This window comes from Solea solea, chromosome 6 (assembly GCF_958295425.1).
Source record: "Solea solea chromosome 6, fSolSol10.1, whole genome shotgun sequence".
NCBI classification, from domain to species: domain Eukaryota; kingdom Metazoa; phylum Chordata; class Actinopteri; order Pleuronectiformes; family Soleidae; genus Solea; species Solea solea.
In genome coordinates, this window is record NC_081139.1 from 8,704,048 (window position 1) to 8,717,045 (window position 12,998).

At 41.7% G+C, this 12,998-nt stretch overlaps 1 protein-coding gene across 3 annotated transcripts; it reads left to right on the forward strand.

Moving 5' to 3' along the window:
* Positions 1 to 290: 290 nt before the first annotated feature.
* rem1 (RAS (RAD and GEM)-like GTP-binding 1) lies at positions 291 to 8,807 on the forward strand. 3 transcript variants are annotated; one of them, XM_058630714.1, is made up of 6 exons: positions 291 to 535; positions 1,330 to 1,742; positions 3,577 to 3,597; positions 3,761 to 3,843; positions 6,167 to 6,377; positions 8,075 to 8,807. In XM_058630714.1, the coding sequence occupies exons 2-6, from the start codon at positions 1,418 to 1,420 to the stop codon at positions 8,350 to 8,352; spliced, it is 918 nt and encodes a 305-aa protein (XP_058486697.1). In that variant the 5' UTR covers positions 291 to 535; positions 1,330 to 1,417; the 3' UTR covers positions 8,353 to 8,807. The 3 variants fall into 3 exon arrangements, with proteins under 3 accessions (XP_058486697.1, XP_058486695.1, XP_058486698.1); XM_058630712.1 differs by having other exon boundaries at positions 292 to 535; positions 1,372 to 1,742; XM_058630715.1 differs by lacking the exon at positions 3,577 to 3,597 and having other exon boundaries at positions 293 to 535; positions 1,372 to 1,742.
* The last annotated feature ends 4,191 nt before the right edge of the window (positions 8,808 to 12,998 follow it).

Below are 12,998 nucleotides of genomic sequence, written 5' to 3' on the forward strand. Positions count from 1 at the left end.
TTAAGTTGGTGACTGAAAAGCTCCTTCTTAATCTTTATCATCATTTTTTCTCATGACACATTATTATATATATATATATATATATATTATTTTTTTTTAAATCATGTTATGTTTTCATATAGTCTGCACTGACTGGATAGTTTCATAAGCCAAACACAGGGACACACAGGAAGTGACCATAATGTTTCCTAAACTTACCCTGCACATTGATAAAATACACACACACACACACACACTCTCTCCCTCTCTTTCTCTCCCTCCTCACATATCTGTTTCTCCTCTGCTGTCGCTCTGATGCACACACACACACACAGACACACACACACACACACAGAGGGAGGTAGATAACTCTGTGATTCCACTGCTGAATTTTTAACGCTGTTGTGGAACTTTTTTTTTTTTTTTCCAGGCAGGTTACTGTAGCAGGGTACTGTTACAGCGACAGAGGCAGAGAGAGGAGACAAGGTTCACTTCTGTTCTGTTGTTTACTGAGGCTGAACAGAGACAGACACACAGACTGTTCATGGGCTTCACGGTAAGTCTATCTATCTGATCCATCACATGCTGTTACACCTTCAAATTAGCATTAATGTCAAACTTTTAATAGGGTCATGTCTTGTTTATTAAATGTCCAAAGGTGTGGTTTGAAAAAGCTTAAAAAGTTAGATTGACATGTGCTTACAGATTAGCTTTAATTTCACATGAATGCCTTTACATATATCTGTTTTCAGACATTTTTACATAAAGTTATTTATTTTTAGTTTCATTCATTCTTCCTTAAGTTATAGACCAAGGCATTACACATGGGAGACCCTGAGACTTTTGTGTCTGGTTAGTTGTAGTTCTGATGTGAATGAATAAGCGTGAATTTAAAAAATATAATTCCTAATAATGAATGACCAATTTAAAGCTGTCGCTGATATCAAATTACAGCAGAACCCTGACATTTATGTACAGTACTAGAGATTTCAGTCAGTTCAGTTCGGGATCTGTTGTTGTTTCATACAGTAGTTGTACTTTCTTTGGACAAAAACAAACAAAACTTTCTTCACTACAGTGAAATTTCAGAGAGGTTCAACATATAAAACCAAGCCAGAAACAAGCACACAACTTTTTTTTTGTCCAAATACAATTATTTTAATATTATTTTAAGATGTATTTAATTTTTTTTTTTTTAAAACCTTAAAAAAGCTTCATCATCTCATTTATAAGAAAGAAAATGTTGAACTTGCTTTGAAGACTGTTTCTATGGACTTAAAGGTTCCCCGTGTGTCAAAAAGTGGCCTTAAAAAGTTTATTTTTTTCTTAAATGTTTTAAATTCCATACAGAACTTTGCTCGGAAATCTGAATCGTCCTGTCTCCGTCCTCAGGTCCATCCCATCCTAACGTCCTGATGTCCTGACCTGTGGTAGCAACATGACCCTCAACACTCAGAGAGAGAAAGAGCCGCTGAGGAGACGAGGCAGCACACCGATTCATCCTGGCCGATTCTCTCAGCACCCGTCTCTGACACGAGACCCTCGGCTGCCCAGTCACCCTCCTCTTGGACAGTCGGCGTCCTACCACCCTGGAGACAAGTCCCTCCACTACCGCGCCCACTGGAGTTCAGACTCGGAGGACGACTCGCAGAGCGACTCGGACTGCGTTTACAGAGTCGTGTTGCTCGGCGACCACGGTGTCGGAAAGACCAGCCTGGCAGGAATCTTTGCTGGGATCACGGACAAAGATGAACAAAGTGGAGGTGGGACTTCATGTTTTGTCCTCTAATTAGTTAAGTGATAGTTCAGGGTTTAGGACTAATGTGATACTAGTCTGACACATTTGTCAGTGTTGCTTGAGCTGTGGGCACCCAGCAAATGAAATGTAGTTTTGTAGTTTTTCATCCTCTCACATTCCTGCACCAAAGTGTCACAAACCTCATTTTCAAATCAATACATTATTGAGATATTGTAGACTTAGGCAGTTATCTATTTTATCAGATTAACCTATTGTTAAGTGTCTGATATCAGTTTGTGTGTGTGTGTGTGTGTGTATCACTGCTGGCAGTCAGTCATGTTTAGTCAGTGTGTTTACATGCATATTAAAAGTCAGATTTTAGTCAGAATAAGACAATAATTCGGTTTATTAATTGTCATGTAAACATGTTATTCTGACTAAAATAGAGCGAGTCTTAGTCGGACTAACTCAGGACTCAGTTCTGTTGCCCAGTCAATCCTGACAGGGTCCATCCAGGTCCAACTTTCCACAGGAAATGATGCACTCGTGCAAAAGAGACGATGAATGTCATATTTTGAAGAGAGCAGCTGTAAACAGAAGCAGGTCAATACCAGGTCAACCCTCTTGTCTAGTTAATTCAAAAACATGCAGCTTTTGCTTCATTCCATTCACGCGAGACTTTTTGCTGCTACATCATCTCTTTGTCTAGAAGCATATGGGGGCTAATATTAGCACACGCTAACCAAGGTTTTACTCTCACTACAGCAACAACTTGACAGTTGTCAAGACGTTTCAGAGGAAAAGTTTGACATTTTTGGAAACAAATCTCTTCTCATTCTTGGAAAAAGTTTGAAGGATTGATTCTTCTCCCATGCCTGGACAAGATAATAATATAAAGACTCTAACCTGAATAATCATTCAAATGAAAAGAATTCCACATTAAGACCATTTTACTCGTCATGTGACTTCTCCTGTGTCTATTGTCGACACATTTTATTGCTGTGACTTTGACTCTCGCACTCAGGAGTTTTCATCCAGAGCTCAGTTTCTGTCTCTGACTTTGTTTTCACATCACAACCTTGACTGACCTGACATCACTGATCAGCTCCCATGTCACGTGTCGATTGGCCTGAGGCCATGATTGACAGTCTGTATTGATCCAGTAACAGGACAGAGTCTGACTGCTGCTAGTTTTCTGGTTGATTTTGTCACACTCTCTGGTTCTGCTTCTGTTGTTCATCGTGTGTGTGTGTGTGTGTGTGTGTCCTGTGTCTTTGATGCTACTGTCCTCTTTTAGTTGTAAACAGAGTTTTCATTGTTGCCTGTTTAGTTTTGAACCACAGACAAAGTGGTTCGTGACAAGTTGTTGGTCCTTTTCTTGTTCTCAACCACACGAGTGATAAAATAGTTTGGGATGAAAATCTGACAATAAACATGGTAACCCGCGTAAAGTGAGACAGGTTTTTTCAAGTGTGGTTGTATGAGGAACCGTGGCCCCTGACACATGCAGGCTCATGGAAAAACACTTTTAGCCACTTAACAAAAGGCTCACATAATAAAAGCTATGCAGGCTTAAGGCCACGATATCTTAGCAATATGTTCACCACTTTATCCTGCAGTCGCTTTTACAATGAAAAAATAAAGTCAAATGTGGGTTGTTGTTTTTTTTATTTTGGTATTTTGGATTCAAATAATGACACAAACGTACAGCTGCTGTGAACCCTGTGTGCTAAAATCACTGGTTTTCTCTATGGACTTCAATGTGGGAGAGTGAGAGAATATTAAGTGGGCTTTGCTTTTATTCAGTGAGGCTTTTGTGGTTGGTTAAGCCCATTTTTTTACTTATTTGTTTCCCACAGGCAGCCATGTTGTCACTGAGAGTAAGTATCTGTGTCCCAGAGAGGTTCTCAGTGCAGGAGAGCACACGGCACAGTCAGTGCTGGCATGTGTCAGTGCCATACAACCACATTTCAAAATTCTGTACAGCCTTTTCAGACTTCAGGCTTTCATTCCTTCTGTTTATGCTTTTTGTTGTTGTTGCAGAGACAACATATGAGCGGGCACTGACTGTAGACGGAGAAGAAACCACGTTGATTGTCATGGACACCTGGGAGAATGACAAACTGGTACAGTGTATAATCATAAACTTTGAATTTCCATGCAGGATGATAACGCAATATCAGCATTTAAATAGTGCTCATTGTGTTAAATCAGACTTCTCGTTGCTCTGAATGTCTTAGAGGCTTTTATTGTGGAACATTAGCGACATGTCTTCATGTAACAGAGGCTCCGACAGCACGACACAGTACTGCAGTTCAGAAAACTGCCAGCACACGCTGGATGAAAATGTAAACAGGAACACTGACAAAGTCGTGTTGTTTTATTGTTGGCTGGGATTAATGGACTGGTCCTGCTCACTGAGGCAAACACTTCCAGTATCTGACAGTTTTCAGTTCTCATTACAGACACAAATTAGTCAATGCCAAAAACATGTGGAGGTTTTTTTCCCAGTTGAGTGTGAGCAAAGCGAATGCCTCATGTCACCGTTCCCCTGTGACCCAGTGTTTTTGCTGACATGATTCAGCCACAGTCACTGATCCACTGACACTGCTGTCAGACCTTTGTTTTAATTGTTTTAATTGTTATATGAGCTGTGTACTGTTTCAAGATGTAAAATTTCAGCCTGACTTTGATTTCCTCAGTCTGAGATCTGAGACCATGGCCCTTTTTAAATCCAGCAAACACTGAAGGGACTACATTTTCCAGCATGTTTTGAAGCTGAAGCCCATTTAGGCCGCACACACTGTGACTCTGACCAGAGTAAGCAATGTCCAGTGCTAAATACAGTAAATCCTTAAAGCCTGGAAAAACAGTTAGAGCAGGCTACATTTTGACATTCAAAAGTCCAAGCTCCTTTCTTTAGACTTCCCTCAGAAGCGACGCCTCCAGAGCGCAGGAACGTGCAACGAACACAGTGAAACGCATCACCGATGTTCACTCTTGTCTGGAATTGCTCTGCGTCAGACTTTTTCTTGGCAGTAGCTTTCCCAAAAATCGTCTTTCGTAACAAACACCTGTTGTCGGCACCTTTTCTGCCATAACGTTGCTGCAACTGTCTTGTTGGATTTAGCAAGCTAGCATAAGCCCTGGCGTTGTCTTCTGAGCATGTGCAATTAATGCACAAAGAGGGGTACGTGCATTGAGGGGGGGCAGATGGCAGTTTGACTGATGCATGACGATCCAATTCATTTGTTCGGGCCGTTCAGTATGATTGGATGTTGTTTTGTCCGTTCCACAGCAGACTGACATTTTTCATTTTTCTGACAATGTAAATGCATTAATTAATTGATTACAATTGTGTTACAATGTTCTCCCACCGTACCTTTAAAGGTTCAGTGTTTAAGGATAAGTTCCTGTGAAACTGCAGAATGTAACAAATGGGGAATTCTCTGCTCACTCATCCCTTCTCCAAGCACCTCAGGGATCTGTGACGCAGTAAGCGTCTGATTCAAAATGCAAAATGCTGGTTTGTCATGGCGGTGCCACATAGTGTCCTCTGTAAAGCAAGCCTTTTGTGCATATTGTGCTCTTAAGTGCATATAAAAGACTTATTCAAGGGCATTGAAAACAAACTGTTTATTTTAAAACCATTATCCACTTGCACAAACAAACGTCCATGCATCTCCTGCCACTTGATCCTGCTGAGGGTCACAAGGAGAGCTGGAGCCAGTCCCACTTGACATAGGGCAAAAGGCGGCCTGGATATGTTGCCAAGTCTATCACAGTGCCAACATACAGAGGCGAAGAATTATCTGCACTCACATTCACACCTGTGGTTAATTTAGAGTCCAGTTAACCGAATGGCCAATCTACATGTCTGTGGACTGTTGGAGAAAGCTTAAGTATATGGAGAGAATCCATTCAGACATGTGGAAAACATGTCTGAATGGATTCTCTCAATCAAAAAAGACACATCCAGACAGAAAGGTCTCTTTTTTGACAATTAAAACAAGCTCTCTCATTTTTCAACTTGTTAAATGTGAATATGTTCTGGTTCCTTTGCTCCAGATAACAAAGAAATCATTAAAATGGATTAAATTTGGTTTGTGGACAAAAGTAGACACTTGAGAACATTGTTATATCCAGGTTTGGGAGGCACCAGTCAACATTTTTCAACATTTTCTGACATTGGACCAAACAAGTACTTGATTAATCGAGAAATTAATCGTCACATTAATCGATTATGAAAATAATCTTTAGTTGTAGCTAGTTGAATTACCTACAGGTCACGAGACATCTTGCTGAGGAAACAATTCTAACCATCGTATATTAAATATCTGCCAATAAACTTAAATGTTACAAACTTTTATTAATTTATTTATTAATCTCTCTCTCTCTCTCTCTCTCTCCCTCAACTCCTTACTGTGTCTGTGTCTCTCAACCTGTAAGGAGGGAGAGGAGAACAGGTCCTCTCAGGACGACTGTTTGAAAGTGGGAAGTGCTTATGTCATCGTCTACTCCGTCACTGACCGCTCCACCTTTGAGTCCGCTGCTGAACTCCGCATCACACTGCGACGCATCCGTCAGGCCGAGAACATTCCCATCATTCTTGTGGGCAACAAGAGCGACCTGGTCCGGTCCAGAGAAGTCGCTATAGAAGGTGGGGGTCAAAGGTGACAGGGATTTTACATTTGGAAATGTTCTGACGTATAGCATCTCACTCTGGGTGAAGATGGTGGTGATGGTGGGTGATGATTGTGGTGGTGGTGGGTGATGATTGTGGTGGTGGTGGGTGATGATTGTGATGATGGTGGGTGATGGTGGTGATGGTGATGATGGTGATGATGGGTGATTATTGTGATGACTGTGGGGATTGTGGTGATAGTGGGTAATGATTGTGGTGACGTTGGTTGATGATTGTGTTGGTGGTGGGTGATGATTGTGATGATGGTGGGTGATGGTGATGATGGTGGTGATGGTGGGTGATGGTGATGGTGGTGGTGGTGGGTGATTATTGTGATGACTGTGAGGATTGTGGTGATAGTGGGTAATGATTGTGGTGACGTTGGTTGATGATTGTGGTGATGGTGGGTGATGATTGTGGTGATTGTGGTGATGGTGGGTGATGATTGTGGTGATGGTGGTGATGGTGGGTGATGATTGTGGTGGTGGTGGTGGTGGGTGATGATTGTGGTGATGGTTGATGAAGATGGTGGGTGATGGTGATGATTGTGGTGATGGTTGTGATGGTTGGTGATGATTGTGGTGATTGTGGTGATGGTGGGTGATGATTGTGGTGATGGTGGGTGATGATTGTGGTGGTGGTGGTGGTGATGGTGGGTGATGATTGTGGTGGTGGTGGTGGTGGTGGTGATAGTGGGTGATGATTGTGGTGATGGTGGGTGATGATTGTGGTGATGGTGGTGATGGTGGGTGATGATTGTGGTGGTGGTGGTGGTGGGTGATGATTGTGGTGATGGTTGATGAAGATGGTGGGTGATGGTGATGATTGTGGTGATGGTTGTGATGGTTGGTGATGATTGTGGTGATTGTGGTGATGGTGGGTGATGATTGTGGTGATGGTGGGTGATGATTGTGGTGGTGGTGGTGGTGGTGGTGATGGTGGGTGATGATTGTGGTGGTGGTGGTGGTGGTGGTGGTGGTGGTGGTGGTGATAGTGGGTGATGATTGTGGTGATGGTGGGTGATGATTGTGGTGATGGTGGTGATGGTGGGTGATGATTGTGATGACTGTGGGCATTGTGGTGATAGTGGGTAATGATTGTGGTGGTGGTGGTGGTGGGTGATGATTGTGGTGATGGTTGATGATGGTGGTGATGGTGGGTGATGATTGTGGTGATGGTGGTGATGGTGGGTGATGATTGTGGTGATGGTGGGTGAGGATTGTGGTGACGGTGGGTGGTGGTGGAGGTGGTGAGTGATGATTGTGGTGATGGTTGGTGAAGATGGTGGGTGATGGTGATGATTGTGGTGATGGTGGTGATGGTTGGTGATGGTGGGCGAAAGGCGGACATAGGGTGAAAGGCGATGTACACCCTCGCCAGGTTGCCAATCCTTCACAGGGACACATAGAGACAAACAACTATCCACTCTCATACTCACACCTACTGTACGGTCAGTTTAGAGTTTTTTGGGTTTTTTTTGTTTCCAGCATGTTTTTGGACTGTGGGAAGAGACCGGAGAACCTGGAGAGAACCCTCTAATACATGTCTTTCATATAACACCTTTAAGAGATATCTTCACGTTTTGAGGTCACTCAAACACACAGAGGAGCCTATAGGGAGATAATACTACTCCTTGTATGAAATTGTTGTCTTTCTGTGTCTTTTTTCCTCAGAGGGCCGAGCATGCGCGGTGGTGTTTGACTGTAAGTTCATTGAAACATCTGCGTCTCTGCAACACAATGTGACAGAGCTCTTTGAAGGCATGGTCCGACAGATCCGCCTCCGTCAGGACGGCAGTGAGGCTGTTCTGCGGCGACGCTCCACCTACAAACGCAAAGAGAGCCTTACCCAGAAGGCTCGGCGATTCCTGGACCGACTGGTGGCACGCAAGAACCAGCGCATGGCGGTCAAGGTGCGATCCAAGAGCTGTCACGACTTGGCCGTCCTCTGAAGACATCCAATTGGACTTGTTTGTCCTGGACTTTGGTGTTTGGAGTCACTGGTTGTGATATCATGGACTTGGTGATGTCGTAGACATTTTTTTAGTGTCACGGCTCGATGCTAACTTAGAGTTTAATGTGTCTGATTTGGTTTGAATTGATACCTGGTAGTAGAGAGAAGACTGAGCAACGATGCAACCTAACAATCAGTAACGGATAGAGTCGGCACATATTAACATTCTCACTGTGATTAGAGCCACAGATATTCCTGTTTGACCATTTGGTCTAAACATTTTTCTAATGTTTTCCTCCAGGTGACATCAAGAAAAAAGACAACCATGCAGGATTGTCACTGTATGGTTCATGATTAGATGAGTGCTTGTTTGATTCTCCTTGATGGAATTTATTGCCCTTTAGCGATTCTCTCCTGACGTTTTTACTGTTTGAATAAAGTCTTAAAGAAAAATGTCACCTAAATAATGTTTTCACTACATACTGTAGATGGCATTTTTTTTTATTTCCTCCCTTAATAATTGACCAATTATAGCCAAGAACCTGTCATGGGGAAGAGCACAGTTGCAGTGTTTATGGATCTGCAATAACAAAGGCAAAAGTGTGGAGGGAAACGTGCTCTGTTTATTTTCTCTAATGTAAACGGCTAACATTTGCATGTCTCTCTCTAGCTGTGGGCGACTGGACTTGCTTGAGTTAAGTTGAATATGTTTCACCTTTTACTATCTTATTAAAAACAGTAGTAACCTAATATTCCATAATAAAAATTGAGGGTTCAAGCTGTGTCTCAGTTCAGAGGTCGCTCACTACAGAGGGTGCAACTGGAGACGAGGGATGCTGCTGCTTGACTCGTCGCTAAGTAGCAGTGTATCAAACACGCAACAGTCCTACAAATGAGTTGCATGCTGTGTGGCCAAATGTTTCTGCATTTTGGACGAAATGGAAACTTTACAAGTGTTGCAAGTGACCGTCTTGCCATGTTTTCTTTAGAGCGCTTCTGCCTCGGCGCCATGTTTGCTGCGTTCTGAACCAAAACAATGCAGCGCGTGTGTGACGTCATGACGCATTTGCAAAGAGCGGAACCGATAAGCGGAATCATTAAGCAGGCATACTAATGGTTCCAAGGAATCAATTCACTGCCCACCGGTTCTAAAAAAGAACCGGTTCTTGACTTCCATCCCTACTGGAGTCATAAATGAAATGAAATGATGTGGCCATTAACGACAAAATGTCTAACCAACACACTTTAAATATAAGTCTGTTTATCTGTGACATGTCCAGCTGTAGCTCTGTTACAGCGGTAACATCATAGGTCAATCCCCCCATAGACCAGACCTTGTCATTTTGGTTCAGCCTCCATGGATAAGACCATGCCCTCTAAAGGTTGCAGCCCCTAGATTTCAAAAAAAGTTACTAAGAATTTCAGCGATAAATGTTATCATCATCAAATTTGTCATGCTTTGTCATTTATTTTCTTAGAACTATCTTCATTTAACTTTCTTTTTATTGTGTCTGTTTTTGTTAGTTGTATCAGTGTGGTTTACCCAGATTTGCCTCCTTTGTACTCACTTGATTACTTTATCTGTTTTGTTTTTTTATTTGTTGGACTTTATGTTACGTAAATTTCATCCAGTTGTAATTTCCTGTCTGCAGGAGCGGCAACGGATCAAACCGCTGTGATCCACTTCACATAAACACTCTCAGGTCGTCGTATCAACCACAGGCCTCCTGGATGTTTATTGTTGCCACAGTGACTTGTTCATCGCGAGCCAAAGTTGAAGTGAAGATGAGGCTGTTTGGTCGGCAGTTGTCATGACGACATGGTAGCATACCGATACCGCTGTGTAGTTGACAAAAACCAGGCTGGATGTTTGGCTGATGGATGGGATAGTGTCCGTGCAGAGGAGCTTTTCTTTCCTGAGTGTAGCCTCTCAGGCTACATACAGTCCTGTCTACTGAAAGCCAAACACAGCCTGACTGGCTGCCACAGTAAATATTAGTATACTAGTATATGCTGATTAGAACAAAAGTACAACTGAAAACACTGAGGATTTGGTTTTGTAGAAACAGGACGTCCTTTAAAAATGTTGACCTGATAATGGTGATAAATGTTTTTATTATTTGTCTCAAGGGGGACACAGAACTGGTCTGTATCTAATTTTATTTTTAACCAGTGTTTTTGCTTCATCTTTACAGGAATTGAACAGAAACTACATCAAGCCAGTGTGAAGTAGAAATACAGAGGTTTAATTCAGCATAAGTTTATCGGCCCAAATATTTATTTATTGATCAAGCCTTTTGAGCCACACTCATTGTGGTTGCACAGGGTCAGTAGATCGAGGAGTGTTGAACATTGATTTGATGAGGGTAATGGAAAGAATGCATGACTGCTCAACCCGGATGACACACACACACACACACACACACATACAGAGTGATGTGTAAACATCCTCTCAGCAGAGGAGGACCAGAGGCTCAGAGCTGTGACTTCAGCTGTGAACACATAAGCTTTTCATCAGATTATGTGCAGCAGATAATGACATAGTTACATCTTCCTCCTGCAATTCTGTTTTTTAATTACTGTACATGAAACATAGTGTGACTTATTAGCGCCAGAGGTTTCATTGTGCCGTGTCCCACTGCTGAAACCCTGGAGACACGCAGACACAAACATCTGAGTTTGTCTGTGCAAGGCTGCAAATTATATTGCAAAGGTTTTTCAGACAAAACATATTCTACTCGAGTAAAAGTACCACTATTTTGATAAGATTTTACTACTTAAGTGGTCTAACAAGTATTCAGGTTAAAATAAAAATATACAGTACTTATATATATACCCCAAAAGTTTTGGGGTTATTTTTTGTGTCGCACAAATGCAAGAACAAGGGGACACAAATCTCACATGAATTGTTTTTAATTAAAGGCAAACCTTTACAAATTAAAGTGCTGACAAAATAAAATGTGTAAACACATAATGTATCAGTCACAAATACACCTGTCCTCATCATTCACTGCCAAAGTTTCTGGTGTTTTTATTATTTTTATTTTTATTATTATTATTGTTGTTATTTTTATTATTATATCAGGCCAACATTTGTTTACTCAGTTACGGATGTGATTTAAAATGTAGCAAAGTACAGTACCTACTCGATTACAGTAACGCGAGTAAATGTAATTCATTATTATTTTCCACCACTGACACAGTAATTTATAGTGACCTTTCTCTCTCTCACGGTCACTCGTGCGTCTGCGTGTGAGCTCACCTTCACTGACACGAACATTACTCTGAAAGGTATTTCAAACACTGGAGTGCGTTTGATTTATACACAGAGAGAGGAGAGAGCACGCTATCACCACCGCCCCTCCTCATGTTTGTTTAAACTGTACCGTCTCTGGTTCAGTTTTCAAACTGTAACTCTCCCTCTTTATTCACACACTACAACACACGCCGACATTGCCAACAACTACAGGAATGTAAACTGACGGTGAGTTTGGTGTGCGTGTGTACGTGTGTGTACGTGTGTAAGAGTGTGTGGGTGTGTGTGTGTACGTGTGTGGGGGAGAGAGAGAGCTTTGGCTCCCCCTGTTGGTTGTATGCTCTTACATACAGTAGTTCCACACTCAACAACAGGTAGATTTTCAGAAGTGCACAGCATTTATTAAACACAAGTACTTAAATAATGCTTTCAAATACACATATTTTTGTCTTAATTTATTCATCTAGGCTTTTTATGACCAGAAAACAGAAAACAGTTTGTCAAAAAAAACAAAAGTTTTACAAAAGGATACTGCACGTCTCAGTCGATGCACCTTGTATTATTGAGCCACAAGGTTAAACCTGGTCATTCAGTCATGTACATATGTGCATGTGTTTTATATTAGCAGATTTAAGGAAACTGTCAAATTTGAAATGTAATTTCTTTTTCACTCCCTGTGCTGTGGCTACTGTCTGCTCTTGATGAAGGATTCTCCAGCGCGTACACACAGACTAAATATCCAAGCCATGATGATTTTAGGGCCAGTTAGTTACCGTAGCCCTGCGCAGCCCTAGTCCATGTCTGATCTCAGACTCAGACACACTCAACTGTCTTTTGTCCAATCTTCAAATATAACCGATTATTTTTTAATAATAAATAATAATAATACATTTAATTTAAAAGCGCCTTTCAGGTCACTCAAGGACACTTTACAAGCAAGATGAATTAAAATTAAAATCACACAATTTTCTTCACAAAAATTGACAAAAATTTTCTTCAATTTTTGTCACTGATATCAGCTATAAGGAGCAACAAAGACAGCTGTGCCTTTCCAGAACTACACATGAGACAGGAGAAGACAGGAGAAAGAAGAGATTGATTAATGCACCATCGATTCTATGAAATAACTTAAAACAATCACACCACTTTGCCTGACCGTAGACAGATGGGACGTTACTCAAATCCACAGCTACACAGGGAATTCTTCATGATACCTGCATCAGCTGTCGGGATCCTCAGCGAGGCCGCTTCCTGTTGACCTGAGAAATATTTACTTTCAACAGTCACAAACTGCCTAGACATGTTCGACAGACTCAGGCACGTTCCTCTGATGTTTAAGCAATAGCCTGACATTTGAATAACTACTCATTACAAATTGTTGATGATCA

Excerpts from the sequence above, each read along its gene's own strand:
- rem1 (XM_058630714.1), top strand. The coding sequence starts at position 1,418 with ATGACCCTCAACACTCAGAGAGAGAAAGAGCCGCTGAGGAGACGAGGC. Across the intron at positions 1,743-3,576 it reads CAAAGATGAACAAAGTGGAG|GCAGCCATGTTGTCACTGAG; the intron begins GTGGGACTTCAT and ends TGTTTCCCACAG. Across the intron at positions 6,378-8,074 it reads CAGAGAAGTCGCTATAGAAG|AGGGCCGAGCATGCGCGGTG; the intron begins GTGGGGGTCAAA and ends TTTTTTCCTCAG.